This window comes from Aptenodytes patagonicus, chromosome 6 (genome assembly GCF_965638725.1).
Source record: "Aptenodytes patagonicus chromosome 6, bAptPat1.pri.cur, whole genome shotgun sequence".
Lineage (NCBI taxonomy): Eukaryota > Metazoa > Chordata > Aves > Sphenisciformes > Spheniscidae > Aptenodytes > Aptenodytes patagonicus.
In genome coordinates this window covers 8,027,309-8,049,018 of record NC_134954.1, presented here as the reverse complement: position 1 = coordinate 8,049,018, position 21,710 = coordinate 8,027,309, and the positions used below count along the sequence as shown (strand labels likewise).

Here is a 21,710-nt window from a genome sequence, read left to right as displayed (position 1 = left end):
GCCCAAAACTGAACACAGTAGTCGAGGTGCAGCCTCACCAGTGCCGAGTACAGGGGCACGATCACTTCCCTGCTCCTGCTGGCCACACTATTTCTGATACAGGCCAGGATGCCATTGGCCTTCTTGGCCACCTGGGCACACTGCCGGCTCATGTTCAGCCGGCTGTCAACCAGCACCCCCAGGTCCTTTTCCAACGGGCAGCTTTCCAGCCACTCTTCCCCAAGCCTGTAGCGCTGCATGGGGGTGTTGTGGCTGAAGTGCAGGACCCGGCACTTGGCCTTGTTGAACCTCATACAGTTGGCCTGGGCCCATCGATCCAGCCTGTCCAGGTCCCTCCGCAGAGCCTTCCTACCCTCGAGCAGATCAACGCTCCCGCCCAACTTGGTGTCATCTGCAAACTTACTGAGGGTGCACTCGATCCCCTCGTCCAGATCATCAATAAAGATATTAAACAAGACCGGCCCCAAAACTGAGCCCTGGGGAACACCGCTCGTGACCGGCCGCCAACTGGATGTAACTCCGTTCACCACAACTCTCTGGGCCCGGCCGTCCAGCCAGTTTTTTACCCAGCGCAGAGTGCACCTGTCTAAGCCGTGAGCCGCCACCTTCTCGAGGAGAATGCTGTGGGAGACGGTGTCAAAGGCTTTACTGAAGTCTAGGTAGACCACAGCCACAGCCTGAGTCAACAGTGCTTCCACATGCGGTGCCCCCAGCAGCGGCAGAGCCCTTTGCAGCGGAGAGGCGCTGGAGGAAGGCTGCGGGGACGTTTCAGCCGTGTTTCTCGGTACCATTCATAAACGCCGTTTCTTACTGCGATCAAGAAACGGCGCTCGCTCCCCGCGCCCCCCCCCGCGCTGCCCCGGCAGGGGGCCCGCCCCGCCCGCCCAGCGCGGCCTCCCCCGGGGCGGCCCCGGGCGGCTCCCGCCCCGCAGCGCCGGCTGTTCCGGAGGCGCCGGGACGGGACGGGGACGGGCGGGGCGGGGCGGGGCGGCGCTCGGGGGCGGGATCCGGCGCGGCTGGTCGCGGGGCTCCGTGCGGGACGCCGCCTCGGCTTTGGGAACGGGTATTCTGTGCCGTACGTGATCTCTTTACCGTATATGATTTCCTTTATCTGTTCAGGTATCTATTTTTTTTTTTTTTTTTTTGTCATCACGGGGATGCTTAATGATCAGAAGGGGCACATTTTCCAATCTGGGATTGCGCGTTAAGTTAGAAAATGTCTCTAGCAACAGTTAGTTATGAGAGGTGGCGAAGGAACTCGCTTGCAAAGGCTGGTTTAGGGAAAGATCTTGCTGCCGAGGCTGTCCTGGGAGAGCCCTGCTCAAGAGAGCTGACAGCAGCAGGCAGGGTTCAGGCAATGGTGGTCCTGACACCCAGCAGCGAAGCGAGCAGCGTTAGAGACGTGCCCTCGTCTCAGCGAGGCTGGGTACCCAGAGTGTGACCTGTTTTTTTGGCTCTCGGGTGTTGGGACGCCCAGGTTTCAGGAGAGACGTCTATGTAAAGGGAGAGGGTACCTTACTGCATCAGAACAAAATAATTTTGTGTCAACTTCTAGCTCATTTCATTCCTTCTCTGAAGGCTATTTTGTTAACTTTAGCAGAAAATAACCTGTTTAATTAGATCAACTAGATTATTTTTAAGTATACTGTTTCTCCAGCAGTCAAGGTTAAAGTCCAGTGGCTGAATAGTCTAATATAATGTGATGATGAAAACAAGTGCCACAAAGCTAGCAAGGGTGAACTAATGCATGCCTCACAGCTATTTGGCTTTCTAAGTCTGTTTTTTGAATCATAAACCTTCTTGGAAAGGGCCTGGCTTGGTATTTAAATGGCACCATGCATGATGTTTGTGCTTGGGGGCTAATGTTAATATGCTCTTGGCGGTATTTTATTGAGCTGGATAAGAAATTAAACTGATTGTCATGCTAGTATCCTGTTTTTCTGACAAAACACAGAAGCTCTGTGGTTGACTGAGTTAAGACCTTTCTAAATCAGTTGCAGCATATCTACTGACATGGGAGATGTAGCTGTGTAATGCAGTTCTGAAAATGAGAAAGTGACTGAAAAGAAACCTGGACATTCTGCCATTCCTTAAAAAGGAACAATCTAGGGATGTTATTTCCATACTGTTCTCTGAACTAGAACAGTTTTGTTCCGACTTCCTTTGGAACAAGTATTTCCTCGATTTCCTTTCCAAAAGTTTTTGGCTGTCCTTAAGTGCCCAGGCTCAAAACTCCTGGAGGGGGGAGAAACGCTGTGCCTGGGCACGTGGATGCCTCTGAGGGTTGCTTCCATGTTACCCATTTGAGTAACAATTCAAGAAAGTAAGGAGAAATTGAGGAACCGGTTGGCTGTGCTAGTGCTGGGCAAGAGGGTTTAGGCTATCGCAGCAGTTGACTGCTACTTCCGAGAGCAAAGGGAAAAAGTCTGGGAACTCCTATGGATGAGGAGGAAGGCTGGCAATATGGGTTCTAGGTAGCACAACACATAGGGACAGGGTATGAAGAATGAGACTTCTTGGTATGAGTTCCTTTCTCTCGTGAGCAGTACAGCGAATGAGGTGTGGGGGTCTGCTCTCAGCTTGCTAACCCGCAGCCGAACGGCCACTCTTGGCAGTTGAAGGACCGTTTTGGGGGGCCGGGGGGCGATTCTTTTGCCTTTCATTTCCTCTCTGTGTTGCAGCGGTTGAGGTTGGAAGCCACGCTGCGGGGTTCAAGTTGTGTGTTTCAGGAGAGGTGGCGGGCAGCGCCCACCTCTCCGTCTCCCAGTGCACAGGCACGGCGGGGGACCTCAGACCGTCCAGAGACTGTTTCGTCAGGGTCATTCATTACCAGGCAAACGCTTTGCATGAAAGCGTTCCCAGTTCCCCTGGTGCTTCCTTCCTGCCAGCAAAATCACTTCTGCTTTCCCTTGTGTAAAGCTGAACCCAGGTATGTCCCCTCCTCGAGAGAAGAGAGGGTGTTTATATCTTATTTGTACTCCCTTTGGGGGAGTGGACCCAGAGCTATGAGTTACTATGGGAATCTGTCAGGAAAGGGCAAAACTCGGCACCTTCTCCTGGCCCAGGCTCCCTCGCGTAGCCCTAACCCAAAATAGGCCCAGTGAGGGGTGAGGTGCTGGGAGCTGGAGCCTGGTCCCCACCCTCCTCTCGCCCTTCAGCACTCCAGCTGGGGGATTTTGGGGAATGTTTGATCAGCAAATACCTCAGGTAATGTAATAAAATGTGAAGGACGCTTACAATCCTAGCATAATTGAGGTTGGAAAGGATAACCTTTGGAGGTCATTTGGTCCATTCCTCTGCTTAAAGCCAGCCTAAATTAAAATTTAGATCAGATTGCTCAGGGCCTTGTAAAGCTTTTTATAAGATGTACGCAAAGATATACAGCTGCTTCTTCTGGAACACCACGGCCAGCTTATTCACTCCAACACGACTTACTCTCGACTTACGTTGTAAATTCAGGTTGCAGCATGGGGCCTGCGTAGCACAAGGCAGCTACTGTTTTTGTTGAACCAAAATTAATTCAGTCATGGACTTCTACTTGCTGAAGCACTTTCTTTCTTTTTGTCTTTAATTCTGTGGAATTTTAACTCCATTACAAAGAAATAGCATTCTCCCTCTTTTGTATTAGTGGGAGCTAAATGCAAGTATCTTTACTTTTCCCCGCTAAGTAAGTAACGTTTCAATGACTGTTCCCTATATTTATTTTGAAACTGTTACTAGAACTAGTAACACCTAGCAGCATGTAAAGCCTCATTTTATTAAACTGCAATGAAAATGTAGGCTTCAAATCATCGCTTTGTGTAACCCAGGCAGCTGGAACAAACACGTTTCTAAGTGACTGGTCTTCCCATTGCTGCTGTTTCTTGGCTGAGGTTTCAGCAGGTGGGGATTTCCCTATGCCTAACAATGTGGCTGAACACTATATAGAGGCTGACAAAAGTGAGTTTTTGTTCCTCATTGCTTTGGTATTTCAGAATTTTATGTTATTTCACAATCGTTATAAATTATTCAGATGAAAAGCAGGGCACGACTGACAATGTGTTAATCTTGGTGACTGAACTGGAGGTTGTAGAAGGCGTCTAGAAAAAAAGCAATAGAAGAAAAGAGACAATTTTAATAAAAAGAAATAATCTTAGCTATTCTCTTTAGCATCATATCTGATGAAATGGAAGTTGAACTTTGTAAAAATCTTTGTTGCTTTCCTAGCTATAAAGCATATCAACATTTTCTAAATCCTAGATTGCACAGTGGCGTGTATGTGTGGTTGTAGGGAGAAAAAAAGATTCTGGGCTACTATAAAGCCTTTCTTTTAAATAAATCATACAATTCTGTCTCTACTCTCCCTTTACCAAGGGGTTCAGTTGTAATTCTCATTATTTCACTGAAGTTCAGGTAGTTGGAACATCTCACAGTATAAACTGATAAACTGATCTTTTGCTAGTTTAAATAACGTTTTTTTATTCATCTTTAATTTGTGCTGTTCCTACAAGCTGGTAGTTTTGTCAACATATTTTAATATGGTTATATAGTAAACTTGTTACTCTATATTACCAACTGTGAGAACAAGGTTTGTTATGTAGTTTGAACGTGTACTTTTGGATTTTTGAATTAGATGTGTAATTTTAAATTATTTCCTATGACTTTTTTTTAACCTGTACTCATATGGGGACTAGAATCCAATTAAAGTATGTAAAACAGGATGGTGGTTTTGTTAGTAAAGTCAGTAAAGTAGGAGAAAAAAATATTAAAAAAAGGAACACTTTAAGACCAATTTATTAAACAAAGAGGATGTTGTGTATGTGAGGAGTTGGGAAGTGAGCTAGGTGCCACATCATCCCAGAACCATTAGACATCCTTTTGTGACATCTGCTTTTACTCTGGGAGTGAAGAGCAGGAAGGAACAGCTTTCAGTTTCAATTTGATCCCCAGCTTTGAATGACCATCTTCATTGAACTGAACTAGTTGGAAGAACCGTAACAGACGAAATATATTACTAGTTTAACTTGAATTGCATTCTTAGAATAATCTAGAATAACTAGGTTTATTGTTTATTTTAAAGCTTTTGATCCTATAAAAAAGAGCCCCTATATGGTTCTTTTTTGTACTTCCACGTATGGATCTCCTGGCTATTTTGGACCTCTGTCTTTAAGAGAAGTTGCTGCCATTGTCTTGCTTCTCTTGTCACCCCAGAGACTGAAAGGAGTATCTCTCAAGGTTGATGCTGGCATCAGCAAATGTTCTTTCTGCTTTTTTTTAACTCCTTTTAGCAACCCTGGAAGAGTAGAAAAAAAAGACAAGGAGTTGGCCCTTTCACTCATGATATTCTGCTGTGGAAGCCCACTCGTCCGTGCAAGCCCACCCTTTCTTATTGTGCGGAGACAAAAATTGCATACATGATATTTAGTAGTACCGCTTCAGAAGTGGAATAGCATAAAGAACTGAATAGGTGGTAGCATGGCGTCACGGCTGCTCCAGGATTTGCCCAAGCAGGTTTTGTAGTCAACATCAATACAGTAAACCACTTGCTCTGACATTACTGCAGTAATTCGTTGGTATGAATTGCACGATGCTTCTGAATGGCTGCACAATGGAGTCCTGCACGGCAAGGACTAACTGCACATCCCAATGCTTTCCTCTGAGCTGAGGATGATTTCAGGATACTCAAAGCATGAATGCAGGCGTAGATAATTCAGACTTATGCTGTGGTGGAGACATAGCCTAGAAGGAAGCGGAGATATTGAAAGTTATTTTAGCTTGTATTTGTAGTTCAGCTTTCCCATACGGTTTAGACAGGCAAGTATCTTTTATCAATAATAAATAGAGAACTCTGAATAACTCTTGTGTGAAATTATGTATTAAAAAAACCATGAAATAAAAATGTTGTTTTGCAGAACAATTATAAGCAGATCCATGGCAATGCAAGGTGAGTAAAATATAAACAAAATGTCATCTTTTGTTAATATCAAAGATAACACGGGTCCTTCTGAGGTGTTCAAGCAATATTAGCTTAGCTATTAGTTTACCTTCTAATTTTATGAAATATGTATAAATGTTTTAAACTGAAATTATTTACATTTTAAAACTGAATCATTTACAAAACATATATCTTACATTTTCATATCTTGATTTCGGAAGTTAAATAAAATAAATAAATAAATCATCTTGAAATTCAAGTTATTTCTGCTTACAAGCTGAACTTGGTAAATCTTTTTAAATCCATAACCCTCTGAGTCTGCTAGTGAGGCATTAGTATAGTCCTAACTTGAAGAAATTGGGAGAAAATGTTTTATATAGTGGAGAATGGCTCATTACTAGTCTGTTCTGTACAGGACGGCAGCCTGTCAGTTCCCTGGCAATTCTTTGAATTAAGGCCTCCTTCTAAATATAAATGAACAAAGGCACGTCTGGTCCAGACAGTGAACTGACCCTGCTTGAGCAGGGGTTGGACTAGGTGGTCTCAGGAGGTCCCTTCTGAGCTAAATGATTCTGTGATATCTTCATGACATCATGTGCAATACCTGCCTTTTTTCTGCACTTTAAGGATCAGAACTCCTTTAAGTTATACTGATGTTTAGTATATATACTGTGCGTAAATACGAGCTTGTTATACAGTTTTTGCTATACAGAAAACAGCTGCTTAATTTTGTTATGTGTCTACTCTGAAAAAGGAGGCAATGTTGGGGATCTTTTACCCTAGGGTAGGAGGAAACGAGCAATACTGAGAGTATTATGTTCCATTCTTTCCACACGTAAACCTGCACCAGCACCTGGATTTTCAAACTCTAACTATGCACCAGAAAATCAAGTCCCCTATGGCTACCCTCAGCATGCACCTGGGACTTACCAAGGTAGGTTGCTTGACTACAGATCTACTATACCAGTAGGAAATAAGCACGGGAAATAGGAGGTTTCACAAGGGTGACCATCTCTGATTTACTTCTCTGCTGTTAGTTCTGTAGAGTTTCTGCTAATTTCTGTTTTGCTGAAAAGTCATCTTCTTTCCTTCTTGGTGCTACATGTTAGTAGGTGCTGAGCAGTACCAACAGTGGTAGGAGTTAGAAATGTTGGGTGTTCCTCAGTGGTCACTGTGGGGAGTTTGTTAGGGAGGTGTTACTGATGCAAAGCAATTAATGCGTGGCAGCTTCTTGCTGATAATCAGGTTTTTAATTAACATGCTATTTCAGTATTTCACTTTATTTTTCTCTCGAAATCCAGAACTGAAGAAAGAATTGTTTTCCTCTCGCAGTTCTGCTGGTCCATGTATTCTCTTCCTGTTTCCTACTCTGTTGCTGTACTTGGCACTTTCACTCCTTGGCTTGTCTGCTATCTCATTTTCTGCTCCGCATTCAAAATGCAGCACTCCTAAATAGATTCTCCTGTTCTGGCAACTAATTGCTTTCTGAAGAACCAAGTCACAAAGAGTAATATCTAATCAGGCTCAAAGCATAAGTTGTAGATAAAATGCAAAAAGTTTGGCCTAAGTTACTGTGCTGTTCAAAAGTTAAAGCCTGTGCACCTTGTGGCGAGGCAATCTGAGGTCTGTAAGCACGGTTAGCTTCAGCGGGGAATGAGCACGCGCTGCCTGTGCGATGAAGGTCAGGGGAGCATTTTTCGTTTTGAATAATTGTACGTGCACACACTTACACACGATAGCAGTCGACAGTCAGTCTGTGTGCAAAGCCTGTGCTCAGACATAAAAGTGGTTTTGTATTCCATAAGGGTGGGTTCTTCTCTGGGGTGAGTGATCCTGCCACCTATGAGTTTTAAGCTACAGCTGTTTACATCACCTGAGGTACTGTCCTGCTTATGGCCACAGCGTGAGCTTTCGCATGTGACAGTCCATGTATTGTAATGTAATGTGAAGCATCAGTGCTGAACTGATTTGTGCTAAAAATAAGTCTACAAGTCAGTATCTCGAACTATTTGTCTTTGTACAGCTCTACAAAAATACTCTTTGTGGCTTCTGCGTTGTGCTTGCTTCCGAGTAAAATATAAAATTCCTCTGCATCAGATTGAAAGCCTATCTGCCTACCAGAAAAGCATTAAATGAGGGAAAAAATAGAGTTCTTGTTCTGTAACTTTCAATAGCAACTTCAGCAGCTTCAGCTACAAGGTCATAAAGCATCTCTCTAGCAAAGACCACGTTGCTGCGGGACCGTACTCAAGCAAGGCAGGGCTCTGCGCACAGCCGGGGGACGCGGGATGGGTTGTGAGCACTAAGGCAGTGCTGCGTGTGCCATCTGGTGGGGTGCTGAGCATTTAGACCCTGAAGTGCTTCATGAGAGCTTGCGTTTCCTATTGAGTGCTAACTGGGGAAGACTTACTTGGCATGCACAAAATGTGGAACTATTTCTTCCTTTACTATGCACCTCCTCCATGAAGGAGGTGTGGATTTCCTGAGTTTTGAAAGACCATCTGGTTTGAAAACTGCAGATGAACTTTGCTAAAAGGACATTTCTTATCACATAAGTAGAAGGTATAATTCCAGGAAAACTTTGTCTTAAAATTCCTCATTTGCTCAACTGACAACTTGTAAATGCCAATACTTTTAATGTATTTTAAGGTATTCTGCCTTCTCTACTTAGAAATAACCTTCATTGATTTCTTTCTAATTTTTGAATTGCCTATCTTTATGTGAATAAAATTTCTGCTATATTCAAGAATGATGCATTTATTTATTTTGTTTGGTTTTGTCTGCAGGGATTAGAACATCCCAATCCAGTGTAACTTCATGAAAGTTGTAGTATTCGTAACTGAAATATATTGTGGGTATGAGGATCTTCATAGTTCAAAATAGTGACCAAGTTAATCTTTTGAAGATTCGTGGGGCAATTCTTTTCCGACATCTAAGTTTCACAACAGCATATCTTCTACCACGCCAGGTGTCGCAGGCGCGGGGAGCTATGGCTTCCAGGTACAGGCCATGGGGGTCCCAGCTGGATTTGCTGTTCCACCCATCCAGAACCAGCCCATCGCGAAGGAGGGGACAATCTGGATGCCCGTCCCTCCTCCTCTTCCCAACTGCCCTCCTGGACTGGAATACCTCACACAGGTACCTGCACCCTTCCTCCTTCCCCAGAGAACAGATATTCACCTGAGAAGCAGCCTGCATCTGTTGAAAAGCTAAAAAAAGCGTCTGGCTTTGTTGCGGCTGCATGGGTTGCTGCTTTTGGGCTGCTGAGTGAAGCTTTTTGTAATGTGATTGATGCATGTTTGAGTGTGGAGGTGCCTGTTAGGGCTGCAGCACTTCATGGAGTACTCTCCTGCCAAGTGAGATGCTAAAGGACCGGGGCCACAGGGCTGTCATACATCCTTCCCATTTCTGAAGCTACTGTTTGTGAGATGTAATGTGATTTGGCAAGGTGTATATAATAAATATATATAATATAGACAACTGTAGCACATTAGAGGTGCTTAATTTTCTACATGATGCTTTCTTCACACCTCTTCATAATGTTGTTAGGAGACGCGCTAGTCAGGCTTCACAACGTAGAGAATGCTAATAGCAAAATAAGAATTTTTTCCACATTATAGAATATGTCCTTGTACCGTAAAAGTGCAGTTCATCTCCTCACTGGAAGCAAATATCAAGGCTTAACACTGGTGTATTGTTGCTAGTTTTGCAAATTGCTCAAAAAAAAAAAAAAAAAAAAAAAAGCACCAGTGAGGAGAGGCTGATTTTTCCCCGAGTTTCACTCAGAGCTGAGCAGCAGCTGAGCTTCTGCTCTAAAATGTCTCAGTTTCCTGCTTTTGTCTGTATGGACTCCTGACGTAGGCACGCGGGGTATGTGGTGTCAGAGGCTCTGTCAGGCTCTGGAGCTGAGCTGCCCCGAGTCCTGAAGGGAGCACAGGCACGTGAGCCCTGCGTGCTTGTAACCGGACCTGTTTGGGTACAACTTCTGCCATCTGCTCCGGTGCTCTGAAACACTGTTCTGCTAAATTGACAGAGGACGGGACAGGGGGGGTGTGAGCTACTTCTAGAGCTTTACCGGTAGGTGATCTGCTGCTGGACAATGTATTGGTCCGTAAATCTGCATTCTGAAATGAAACAGCAATGCTTCTTAAAAATAGATTTCTCTTAGTTACAACTTGTTAACTATTTATTCTGTTTAATTTTTCAACCACGAACAGATTGACCAGATATTAATTCATCAGCAAATGGAACTTCTTGAGAGTAAGTGCAAAGTTTTTATAGTGGAGAAATGTTTAAATCTAGTAATCCCAAGAACAGTAAAATTTAGACTTTCTTGGACACTACGTGTTTAAGGTGGGTCACCACCTTTCTCTTTCCTGCCTCTGTTATCTGTTTCAATTCCTGCAGAAGTTGTGGAGGAGAGGAAGGAGAAAATAGGAGGGCAGAGGATTTTTAGCAGGTTCTGTATCTTAAAAGATACATAGCAATGCGACTGAATAATCTTGGTAGGTAGTTATAGCTGAAGTCACACATTTCCCATGTTATTCATTCACACGATTTCTACTTGCCTCTCTTCCCTACTTAAAGATCTTCTTTCCTGTCCTCTCTTACTCCATCTAATGCCATAGACTGGCATGTGGCTCCAATCCCATTTCCAGGCAATCCTGCTGTTTTAGCAAATTGAACTGCTTTCCGTCTGCTCCCCTCATTCCGTTCACTTTAAGAATATCAAAGTCACGTTATCAGTGTCTTTCAAATAGAAGAAATAAAATGGAACATTCGTCTTGGCTGACACCTAATGCTGCTGCATTTTTCTTTCCATAATGCTTCAAAGAATACTTTCATTTGTTAGAGAAATTAATCAAAACTTCTGTCCTGGCTCTTGTTGTTTTCCATTTGTGCTGCTGTGAATCTTGACTATGAGGCTTTTTTTGTGGCTTTCTCATTCTGAATGTATTTGTGCCCTCTAGAGCCCTTTTCTTTCTTCACCCCTAAATTCACAAGTTTCTTTAATTCTCATCCCTTCAGCTCTTCCCTGGGAATCTTCCATGCTGTGTTATTTATAATTGTGGTGCTTGCTCTGGCAGTAGGTGTCCGTGTCTGGTGGGAGGGGACCGATGGACATCTCCATGCCCTTTCTGCGTTGCCATCTTCATGGTGGCTTCTCCTCTCTGAACTTCTCTGTCAGGCTGCTCTGCTTGAGGGTCCTTCCCCACCGCTTCCCTTCGCCAGTAGCTGCCTCTGACAGACTTTGAGCGAGGCCTGCCTTCCCGAAGGGTAGCTTTAGAGTTAGCATGGTGACTTTTCTGACCAGACGCACCGCAGAAATTTAACAGTTCTGTTCCTATTTTTCAGTTTTGACTGGCTTTGAAACACAAAACAAATATGAAATCAAGAATACACTGGGGCAAAGGGTGTACTTTGCAGCAGAGGACACTGACTGCTGTACCAGGAATTGCTGTGGGCCATCACGACCCTTCACCCTGCGGATTATAGACAACCTGGGCCACGAGGTGATAACACTGCAGAGACCCCTCCGGTGTTCTTCATGCTGCTTTCCCTGCTGCTTACAGGAGGTGAGTTGCTCCCTCTCACCATCTGCCTTCACGTGGGACACGGTCCACCCGTGCAGTTTTAAGATGGGGTTGTCTTGAATCAGGAGGCAAGGTGAAACAAGTCTGTAAGTTGTGGGGAGAGAGATCCTGTGGGATTTGTGCATGGGATCCTTGGTCTGGGAAGAAGCAAGTGTGCTGCAACAGTTAGATTCACGCTGGCCACTTCTGATTACAGTAACGAAAAGTTTGTTTCAACAGCATGTCAGGGAACTTGCGGCTAGTGCCGAAATCTGGGCTGGAGATGGACTTGCAATGTTAAGAGTTAGGCAACGGCTTTCGTAAAATAACGGCTAGAGTTTTCACTTTACTGCTGTGAAAGCTGTAATGAAATTCAACACGAGATGATGAGCTTTTTAAATATTAAAATAATTACGGGGTGATGCAACTTCTGAAACCTCAAATCTGAGCCTACTTAGAGTTCTTCCTGAGGCATTTGTAGTAGCTGCATCCTGTAATGTCTTCACTGAATGCTTTCAGGATGCTCACAGCCTTTCTTTCACTAGACTTTGATCTTTATACTGTAGATGCATGGCTTGTGTGCTCCACAGCCTTAGGAGTATCTTATTATTTTCAGTGAAGGCAAAAGTTGCGTATGAGCTCTGCAATTTGTGTGCCGTTTTCTGAAAACATTCACAGAAAACCCCATGCAGCTTCATGCATTGGAAAGCCAGATTGCTGTGGAAAAATAAGTTGTGGTTGGTCTGTGTGCTAGTGTGGGTTTTGTCTAACACGCGTATCAAAGCATGAACGTTCACGTGGAGGTTTTCTTTTTCCTGTGAAGCTGGAAGTTCAGGCGCCTCCAGGAACACCAGTTGGTTACGTTGTCCAGAACTGGCACGCCTGCCTGCCAAAGTTTACCATTCAAGATGAGAAAAGAATGGATATTCTGAAAATTACTGGCCCGTGTGTTGTCTGCAGCTGCTGTGAGGATGTTCATTTTGAGGTATGCAATGCTAAAAATCGTTTGTATGTACCTTCTTTCAGATAGTAGTTCGATAGTAGTTTGTTGCTTGACTCATTGCCTGTCAACTGAACTGTAGTATATATTAAGTAATTAGTACATAATCTTTTAATGCTAGTATAATCAACTCACTTCTCTAGATACCTTGATTACTCTAGATAAGCCAGACAAAATTCCAGAAATGATGTCTTAAAGCCACTCATCAGTGATCAGTGAGACTGATTCCCTGTGGTTGCACACAAATCTCTTAATTGAAATATTTAGCAGCGAAATCTTTTTGATTCTGTTAGATTAGGCCCTAACAAAAAAATGTTATTCTCAGCTGTAACAGGTATTTATTAAAATGACTTCCTACAACCACTCATTTAGTCATTTAATAATCATTCAATGACCAAGTAAATCAAGATAATTTAGACCTAAAATATAGATTTGAATGACTGAAGAGTTACAACTTTCACTTAGAAATTATAGTGATTAACGCATCATTATTTTCATACACATTAAGCAGTAGATTACACTAGTCAACCATTTAATATTTCAAATGATGTTGCAAATAGTTGCTAAAGCAAATTTAGTATAATTTTATTTTGGGGACTAGTCTTTCACATGACCCTGAAGACTGGATCTAACTTTAGGAAACATAATGTTGACAAAGGGCTAATCTCTGCTTTGGAACAGAAGAATGTAATTGGTTTAATTTTCACTTGAGCAGTTCCTGATACATGGCAGGAGAAACTAATTCACTCTCTTGGCTGAAAGACAACACTTCCAGCAGAGCGTGTGTGTGTGCGTGCGGCAGCTGTCTTCCAACACCATTAAACCATTGAACTCCGCAGTCAGATTTAGAATTAAGTTCATGTCTGTGCTACTTAAGACTGACTTTCTGATAGTCAGGGTTGCCTTTTGGTACCAACAGTTGCATTCAATGACTGCATTAATTCAAATAACACAACCTGAAGCTTTCAAATGGATCTATCACGAAAAGGATTTGGGAATATTATGAATGACAGATTTGGTTTTTTAATTTTATATTAAACTAGGTGAAGTCTGTGGATGAGACTTCTACTGTTGGGAGGATTTCTAAGCAGTGGACCGGGTTTTTGAGAGAAGCCTTTACAGATACAGATAACTTTGGAATCACATTCCCAATGGACCTTGATGTAAAAATGAAAGCTGTCATGATCGGTGCTTGCTTCCTTATTGTAAGTCTGTCATTCACTAATACTTGAATATGAACTGACTTTTTCATCTCCATGTTCAAATTGTGCTGGTCAAGGATTTGACTCTGAGCTCCCTGAAGTGGGCGACAGCTTGTTGTGAACTTCCTGTGTGTAAAACTAACCACGGAGGGCAACCAAGAATTATTTCAGATAATAAGCTTATCCTAGACTACAGGAAGTGCTAACTGTATTTAAGGAGAGCCTCATATGTGATGGGACTGAGAAACCCTGTAAAGGGAAGACTCCTTACAGACACATTAGCAGAGGCAAGCACGTTTGTGTGGATGGTGAAACCAGAAAAGTGGTTAGTGGTTAGTGATCAGCAATAGCCAAGAGACCCATCCAAAGCCAGAGCTGCTCACCTGCTGGCTGAATGCTGCAGCCAGTTCCTCCCGACTCTCCTTCTTGGAAGTATGTGAAGCACTGAGCTGAGCAGGATTAAATGCTCTCAGAGGAGTCCTTTCCAATGGGAGGGACTTCTGTGGAGGCAAAGCACATCTAACTCGATACAGCGCTTTTCAGCTGCGCGCTGACTATGCCATGTCAAATACTGCAGTGCAGCTCGCTTTGCTCTTTGAAAACAGTGTGCGACACGCTCGTGTTTCCACTTACCTGTGCAATTCAGCATCAGGTACCATTTCAAAAAGTGCACTGCTTCTGTGCTGGCAGCGCTGCAGAGGGGGAGGAAAGGGGTATGTGAAGCCCCTTGAGTTTGGAAAGTTCTCACCAGCCTTTAACAGCCCTGTGCACGAACCAAGTTTTCCTTAGCCGTGTGTGTTCGTGTGCTGCCATGTGCATGAAGCACAGCGTTAGTGAGTGCGAGCAAGCCAGGACTCCTGACACAGAAGATCGGGCCCCCAGATGTAAACTGAAGATAGTCACCATTATATGGACTCCAGTTTGAGGTAAAATTGAAGGGACCGAGTCAGGTCGAACAAAGCCAGGGCAGGAATCCTGAGTAAAGGAAGAATAGCTTCGGCTAGTGATAATTTAAAGTTTCCACGTAGGTCTTTCACTGCCTCTTTCTCTCCCTGTGGGTGTCCTATTCTGAGAGACGCAGATGATGAGGGGATGGAGAGAGGTGCCCCCACCTTCTTATCATTTGAGGTTTCCGAGAGGAAGGTGCTTTGAATACCTTGCAAAGCAACCAGGAGATCTCTGAACTAAGAACCGCCTTTAAGAAGTATTTGTTTTGATTGCTTTTTGTTTCTCTCTTAGGACTTCATGTTTTTTGAGCATAGTAACTAATAGTGAACAAGAGTTTGGCAATGGACTCTACAACTTTTATATAGAAGGAAGAAGAACATAAATCTCCCAACTTTCCAGTGGATTGCAGAGCTCCAGGAAGAATGTGAGAAACGTACATCTTGTGCTTGCAGTTATATTTCTATAAACTAAAAGCTTTATGGTCTTCTTTTTTTTTTTTGTAATCTGATGAAATAAATTGTAGTATTCAAATAAGAACCCTTTGTCTGTACAGATGAATACTGTAATTTATAGAAATATATAGCTGCCTTTTTTCCCAAGAAATTTGGAATTGTAAAATAACTACTTGTAGTTACTTTAATTTCTAAAAAAGAGGACTACTTCTATATTCAATATTAATATCACCAATGAGCCTAATCAAGAGGTCCTGATCTTTTCCTGTGTATCCTTCTTCGGTAGTTTTGCCTTGGTGTTCACATTCTGTTGTTTCCAACTTCTTAGCAAATATATACGTTCAAAACAAAGTAATCTAAGTGAGCAGAACTATCAGAAATCACTGTAAAATTGTATTAATCTAGGGACAAATCTGCTGTCAAATATGACTCCTTTAGTGTAACTTAGTTTCATCATTTGGGTTGTTTTGAAACTTAAGGCTTTGATTTTCACCAACAGAAGTTTAGAGGAGACAGGAAATATAAATGCCTGTGGTTGCTTCTGTTTAATAATCCTTTAGTAATTGCTTTGTGCATGAGTGTGTTTTTTCCTGAGGCAAGGAAAAACTAGTTACTTACATTTCAGTTTCTCCAGTCCTCTTTCCTCTTCATTTAGTCCATGGTTTTCACAGATGGTAAGTCTTGTCTGTAGGTGTGAGGGCGCAGGAATAATAAACAGAACAATTCCACTTCAAAAGCAGACGCATGACATGGCATGCAATTCTTAGCATTTATAGCTTTATTTAAATGTGCAAGCAATGGAAAAAGCTGCAATTTCTTACCCCAGCTTCACACAAGCATGTGCATATAGCAGTTCTTGGGATCCAGCTATGGGGAGAGGTCCTTGCCAATATTTTCAGTTGTATTCTAGTTCTGCTAAAGATTCCTTTTGTTCAGTATTTTCAATTTATTGATTGCTCCTGGCCAGTCAAAAAGCAGAGGAAAAGAGGAGTGCCATTTCTGCTATGTACCTGGACTCTCTTTGATGTTATAAGAATTGTACAAACTCGTGACAACAATCTGTACTGTTCTGAAAGTCTTTAAAGTTGGATATTATGCCTTGTTAAATTAGCTTCTGTTGCTAGAGACAAAATTCCCTGAATATGGTGTCTTTAGTAATAGGGATGCTGGAGGTGCATTTTTGATTCATCAGCACTATTCTTGGGGTATTAAATTATTGTTATTTTGAAAATATTTTGTGCTTTATTGACCAGCTATTAATGAGATACCGGAAATTCAGTCTTGGTAAAATCTGCTAAAAGTTTCTGATTGCTTCAATTAGGAATAGAAGCTACATGTATAGACACCAGAGTAATGCACCCAGGACCAGACCTGTCCTGTAGGGATTCATATGGCTAAGCCCATCAGTATTAATTTTCCTGCAAGGGGGGACACACAGCTTTGGTTCTGCCTGTAGCTCTGAAGTCCCAGGCTCAAGCACGTTCAATAGCTGCACTTTCAACAGAGAGCCGTTACTCAAATATCCCGTAAACATTTTTTTTGGAGATATTTGAAAATACCTGTTTAATTCCGTGGCAGGTCCTGCATAGAATTTCAGTTTACTTTTTGCATTAGAGTGAGGTCTGTTTGTGGCTGTTTGAAGAATAGATGGAATAATATTTTGCAAGTAGGCAAAACAGTGATACCTTTGCCTATGCTGAAAAGCATCTTGCATCATAAATTCATCCCTTGACAATAAACTGGGGAGTGTATGCAAATTTAAGTGAGGTATTAGGACCTTGGGCTAATGGGACATAACCAGGAGACTTTATTTTCATTCCTCCAAGTAATTCAAAATGTTATGTTCAAATGTTGTGCTTAAGTATTCACCGTAAGTCCTGGAAGCACTGTTGTCCCAACAACCTTGCATACAAAATTATGTAGAAAAATTCACATACATCTCTGTCAAGCAGTAAGGGAAGAATGTCAGAATGCAAACAGTCAAGAATGATCAGCTTCACATCAAGATGTGTCGGAAAAAAATCTTGCAACTCTTGTATCTTAAGTAGAATTGCAGTTGCAAGCAGTAACAATTCTGTAAAGTGTAATCAAAGCAAAGATATCTTTGCTTACAAACAAGGTTTCTCAAATACAGTGAAACCCAACAGGGAAGTTGTGTAAGTTGTGCTGTTGTCATTTAGATTTTTTGATTTTGTGCTGCTTGAGTCCAGTGGTCAAATTGCTACAGCTTATTTCTTTACCATGTATTTAGCAAAATTAGTAAATAAGGTGAAGAATTCGATAGCCCAAGGGAATCAGTATGTGAATCCAGCTACATAGTAAGGTGTAGAAGTTCAAGCTAAGCCTCTTAGATTTGTGGTATCCAGAATTGTGGTAAGAACAGGAAAAGAAGTTCCACAACCTCGGATCACAAAAGGACAGAGAGAGCATTGGACTAGGGGAACTTTCCATCAGTTGGGTAACTGGATAGCTCTGATGCTGGTTACACAGCTCATAAACTTTTGTTTTGTGAAATGGTTCACAGTCTCTCAAGTGGTAAAAATATTGCATGAGAAGTCCTAACTAAAGCTATCAAGGGGTAACTCTTTAGTTAACCAAACAATATCTTATGACCTTTGCAATCTCTTTCACTTTTTCCTAATGATATTTAATTGAAAAATGCTTATTCCTTAAATTTTTCAAGAGCTTCTGGAGACAGCTGTACTCGCTCATTTCTGAAACTGATTGTGCTAAATGCAGAATAAATCATTCTTTGAGCTGTCTTTCTTCATTTTGAAAGAACCCATAACAGCATCCATATTTAATAAATCACCAGGCTCTAGAACTCCACTCTTCATCCATCAGACTATAAGCAATACAATGATTTATCCCCCTATCCATAAATCCAGGCTTTGGAAAGCATTAGAAGACTTTCAGCACGCCGCCTGTTATTCAATACCATCTCAGTTAGGTAGAGCTGTTACATAAAACCTTTAAAGAGTGAGATTTGCAGATGGATTTCTCTAGTTCTGTTAATGACCTTTCCATCTGTATCATCCCTGTAAGTTTTTCATCTCCAGCTGTACAGGAGATGCAGTCACAATGAAACCCTAGGGTCTATACGGTACAGAAAGGCATAATTTATATGATGTTTCTCAGTAGAAAAGCATAGTTAATTCCAGTTTCCAGAAACCAAAATTATAAGTGTAAAAAAAAAAAAAGAAAAAAAAAAGTAATTTACTCCTTCTTTAGTCTTAAGCAAGATTGGGTTTTTGTTAATTGAGGAGAGAGGATAATTTTGCTAATCAGAGAAGAGGAGGAGCATTGTTTTAAAGTGTATTGTATACCGTTGGTCTCCTAAAAACATTTTAATTCATATTAGCAAAGTTCATAAAAAGGCCTCCTTGGGTCTTTTTGTAGACCCAAGGACAGCCCTTACATCCCTCACGTACCTCATCTTGGTTTTACTAATGAGAATAACTTTGCCCAAAAGCCGTCAGCAGGAGCAGGGACTGCACAATAAAAGGTGAGTCAGGGAAGGAGAAAGCAACTGGCTTTCCTGAACTGAATTTAGCTCATTTACTGGAGGTGCAGGGCTAACTCATTGGAAATGCTACGGGTAATAAAGAAAATCGAATCTTTGTTCAAGGGGATGTATTGTAAAGTTGCATGGCTGAAGTGTTTGACTACTAATGGGCACTGTATGATATGAATGCTAATAATCTGTGGCAGGAATACTTACAAAATTGATAAATGGTAAAGGTAAAGGATGATGGAGGGAGGGAGTTGTGGAATCAGAGGAACTTGCAGATAAGGGAACCTCTCACGACCAGGGCAAGGAAGCAGATACAGGTTGCATGGAGGGGAAACCACCAGTACAGCACAAGATGAAGAAGCCATGTCAAGCAAAAAGCAATCATGTGGTAAGATTTGATCTTAAAATTAGTGAGACAGGAGGTAAAAAAGGTATAAAAACCCCACAGAAAACAACAAGAGGTCAGAGGGAGAGAATAACAAAGAAAAAGGTGCAGCTCTCCCAGGGTGGAGGGAAGAGCCCAGCTAGTGGAGAATTCTATTGTGTTGGATCAGGGCTCTGTATGTGCTTTCATGACATAAATACTTGAACATGCTATGCTTATGTACTGGAACAGATTGCTCTAGGACTCTAGAAGCTCCTTGTCACCACTCACAGGGAGACTTCCATGCATTGCCGATTTTGTTCTGGAGAGACTTTATCCTCTGTTCTATGGATATATTTGACTTATCACTTGGTTTTGGTTTATTTGCATTTTTTCCCTGATAACACTACGTTATTAAAGACAGCAGCGAGGAGAAAATGCACATGAAAGCATTGCAACAAATACCAAAGAGGGAGAAGAGATGAGAACAGGGATTTACAATGACTGTCTCTCCTATTTTCAATGGGTGGCAATAGGTGGCAGTGTTAGCACTGGAATTATTTTTTCACTGCTTAAAACCTCACTCTGCGATTCACAGGCAGTTTGGTTAGTTGTCATTCTGATTTTCTCAGTGGAAGAATTTCAGATTACACTATCTCCAAAGTATGTATTCCCTACATGAGTGTGGAAACCTAGATGTGTCTTTCCCACCAAAGCTGCAAAATCTTAAGCTTCAAATGCAATTACGTGCCACTAGGAACATGAAAAAATGTGTGTGAAAGTATGTTAAACTATGATTGATTTAAAAAACCTCAGACAAATACTGTGTAATGTCCTTAAAGTTGCATTAGGCTTGGTAAATGGTAGAATTTGGAATTGGACTGTGATTTCTGACATAATTTACTACACAACGCAAAAAGTTATTAATATATCACAGCAGGGTACGTCAAAGCAAACAGGCTAATTTCATTGCTGGTTTAGTGTCACTGTTTTACATCCGAGGTGCATTTAGCCCCCTAGACATGAGATGGCTTCAGTGTGCGTGGCTGTGACGTGGACCGCAAGCACTGTGGGGCAGTGAAGGAGAGGGCGAGGGACAGAGGAGAGGGCGAGGGACGGGAGACCTACGGCCAGGCGGGCCTGGGAATCTGCTCCAGGCTTCCCCCTAGGCTTTGCTTGTGTTTTTCTTTTCTTTTCTTTTTTTTTAAATTTAAACTTGCTGCTCATGCCTCGGCTGGTTTAACCTTTAGCTGACCTAGTTATTGAATCAGGGCAGCTGGCAGCAGCTGAGGAACTCAGTATTTCTCCTTTGTTGATTGCCATTTACTGAGGAGCAAACAGAAACTGGTACAAGGCTGGGCAACACGTGCAGAGGGGAGCCTGCGCTGCTGCTGTACGCACCGGGGCCTCAGCAACTCCTGGTGTCCCCGGCCCCGCCGCGCAACCAGCTTCAGTCCCAGATTACAAATGCATGCCAAAATAAAAACTGGGGAGTGGGCTAGTGCAATGCAGGGACCGCTGGCCTGGCCTTCTGGCCAGGAGCCTCGTGCGCCTTGTGCGCGCTGCAGCGAGGGAGTGACGCGGAGACAATCAGCAACAGGAAAATTCCAGTGCAACCCTACGTCACAACTGCGAGGAGCACGGACAAAGGCGTATTTCAAAGGTAAGTGGTCAAATGCTGCAACACTGCCATAGCACGGCATACGAAGCTGAGAGATGGCGCTGGCACTGTGGTGGTGGCACTGTGACGATGCTGTGAGCTGGCACTGAGCCCCAAGAGCGAGTGGTGGGTAGCAAACGCTGCGTGGCAACTCCTATGCAAACTGGGGAAGCTGGGGTTTATGGTGAAAGCTATAATTAAAGATATTCATAAGAAGAAAAGTATAAACAAAAGGTAACCTGCTAATTTAAATGACACAGTCATAGATTTTGACCCTGAAGACACTAAAGACCTTGGGGCTGCCTTGACTTTGTGGCTTACAGCAACGTTCTGCTGGTATTATGTATAACCAGCACGTCAGTGCAACAGTGTTCTGTACTTGAGATCCTGGTTGCACGTTGCTGCTCTGAAGTATGTGTAAGTGTACAGTTCCTCCTGAGCGTTGGGACTGTGTAAGTGTACAGTTCCTCCTGAGCGTTGGGACTGTGTAAGTGTACAGTTCCTCCTGAGTGTTGGGATTTTTTTTGGCACAATTTGAACAGCACAACCTCCCAAAGTATCTGAACTTGCACAAGCAGTGCTTTGTGCTGGTCCACTTTCTATTCAGTTATATCCTGCTATACAACTGAGCTGCCATGTACATCACTGATGAGCTCACTCCAACAGTCTTTACATTCTGTAAGTTGTTCCTTCAGTTCTTTATGATCTTTCCCAATCCCTCCAGCTGACATTTCAGCTCAAGCTCTGTCTCCTGGTTTTACTGTGGCTCTCTCCAGCCATGCAGTATGACACGGAGCAACGCTTGCCCTGGGGAATTTGAACAAAATGAATCCTAATACTGCAAGGGTTGTGTACGTTTGCCAGAGACCTAAAGTTTAGCAGCTAAATCCTGTCTTCTTTTACTCCTGCAGCCAGTCCTGCTTTTTAACTCGTATAAAACTTTTTAACTGGTATAAAACTATTTTTTATCGCACCGAGTATGGCTGTACAATGGAACGAGGCACACTGCTTTATTGTGTCAGCGAATTTCTCATTTTCAGGGAGCAGAATTTGTGGCTCCTGGAAAACATAGGTCTTTCAGTA

At 42.6% G+C, this 21,710-nt stretch overlaps 2 protein-coding genes across 5 annotated transcripts in view; both read left to right on the top strand.

The window, feature by feature from the left end:
- Positions 1 to 1,025: 1,025 nt before the first annotated feature.
- On the top strand, positions 1,026 to 16,742 carry LOC143161776 (phospholipid scramblase 1-like). 4 transcript variants are annotated; one of them, XM_076341015.1, is made up of 9 exons: positions 1,026 to 1,075; positions 5,892 to 5,923; positions 6,765 to 6,848; positions 8,883 to 9,052; positions 10,132 to 10,174; positions 11,270 to 11,490; positions 12,311 to 12,472; positions 13,531 to 13,692; positions 14,929 to 16,741. In XM_076341015.1, the coding sequence occupies exons 2-9, from the start codon at positions 5,911 to 5,913 to the stop codon at positions 14,956 to 14,958; spliced, it is 885 nt and encodes a 294-aa protein (XP_076197130.1). In that variant the 5' UTR covers positions 1,026 to 1,075; positions 5,892 to 5,910; the 3' UTR covers positions 14,959 to 16,741. The 4 variants fall into 4 exon arrangements, with proteins under 4 accessions (XP_076197130.1, XP_076197128.1, XP_076197132.1 ...); XM_076341017.1 differs by having other exon boundaries at positions 1,028 to 1,119; positions 14,929 to 16,742; XM_076341016.1 differs by having other exon boundaries at positions 1,040 to 1,063.
- Positions 16,743 to 20,589: 3,847 nt separating this feature from the next.
- The window catches only part of PLOD2 (procollagen-lysine,2-oxoglutarate 5-dioxygenase 2), a 77,569-nt gene continuing 76,448 nt past the window's right edge, over positions 20,590 to 21,710 (top strand). Inside the window, exon 1 of the mRNA XM_076341012.1 lies at positions 20,590 to 20,630. The gene's annotated coding sequence lies outside the window, so the exon portion shown is untranslated. The remainder of the gene's footprint in view (positions 20,631 to 21,710) is intronic.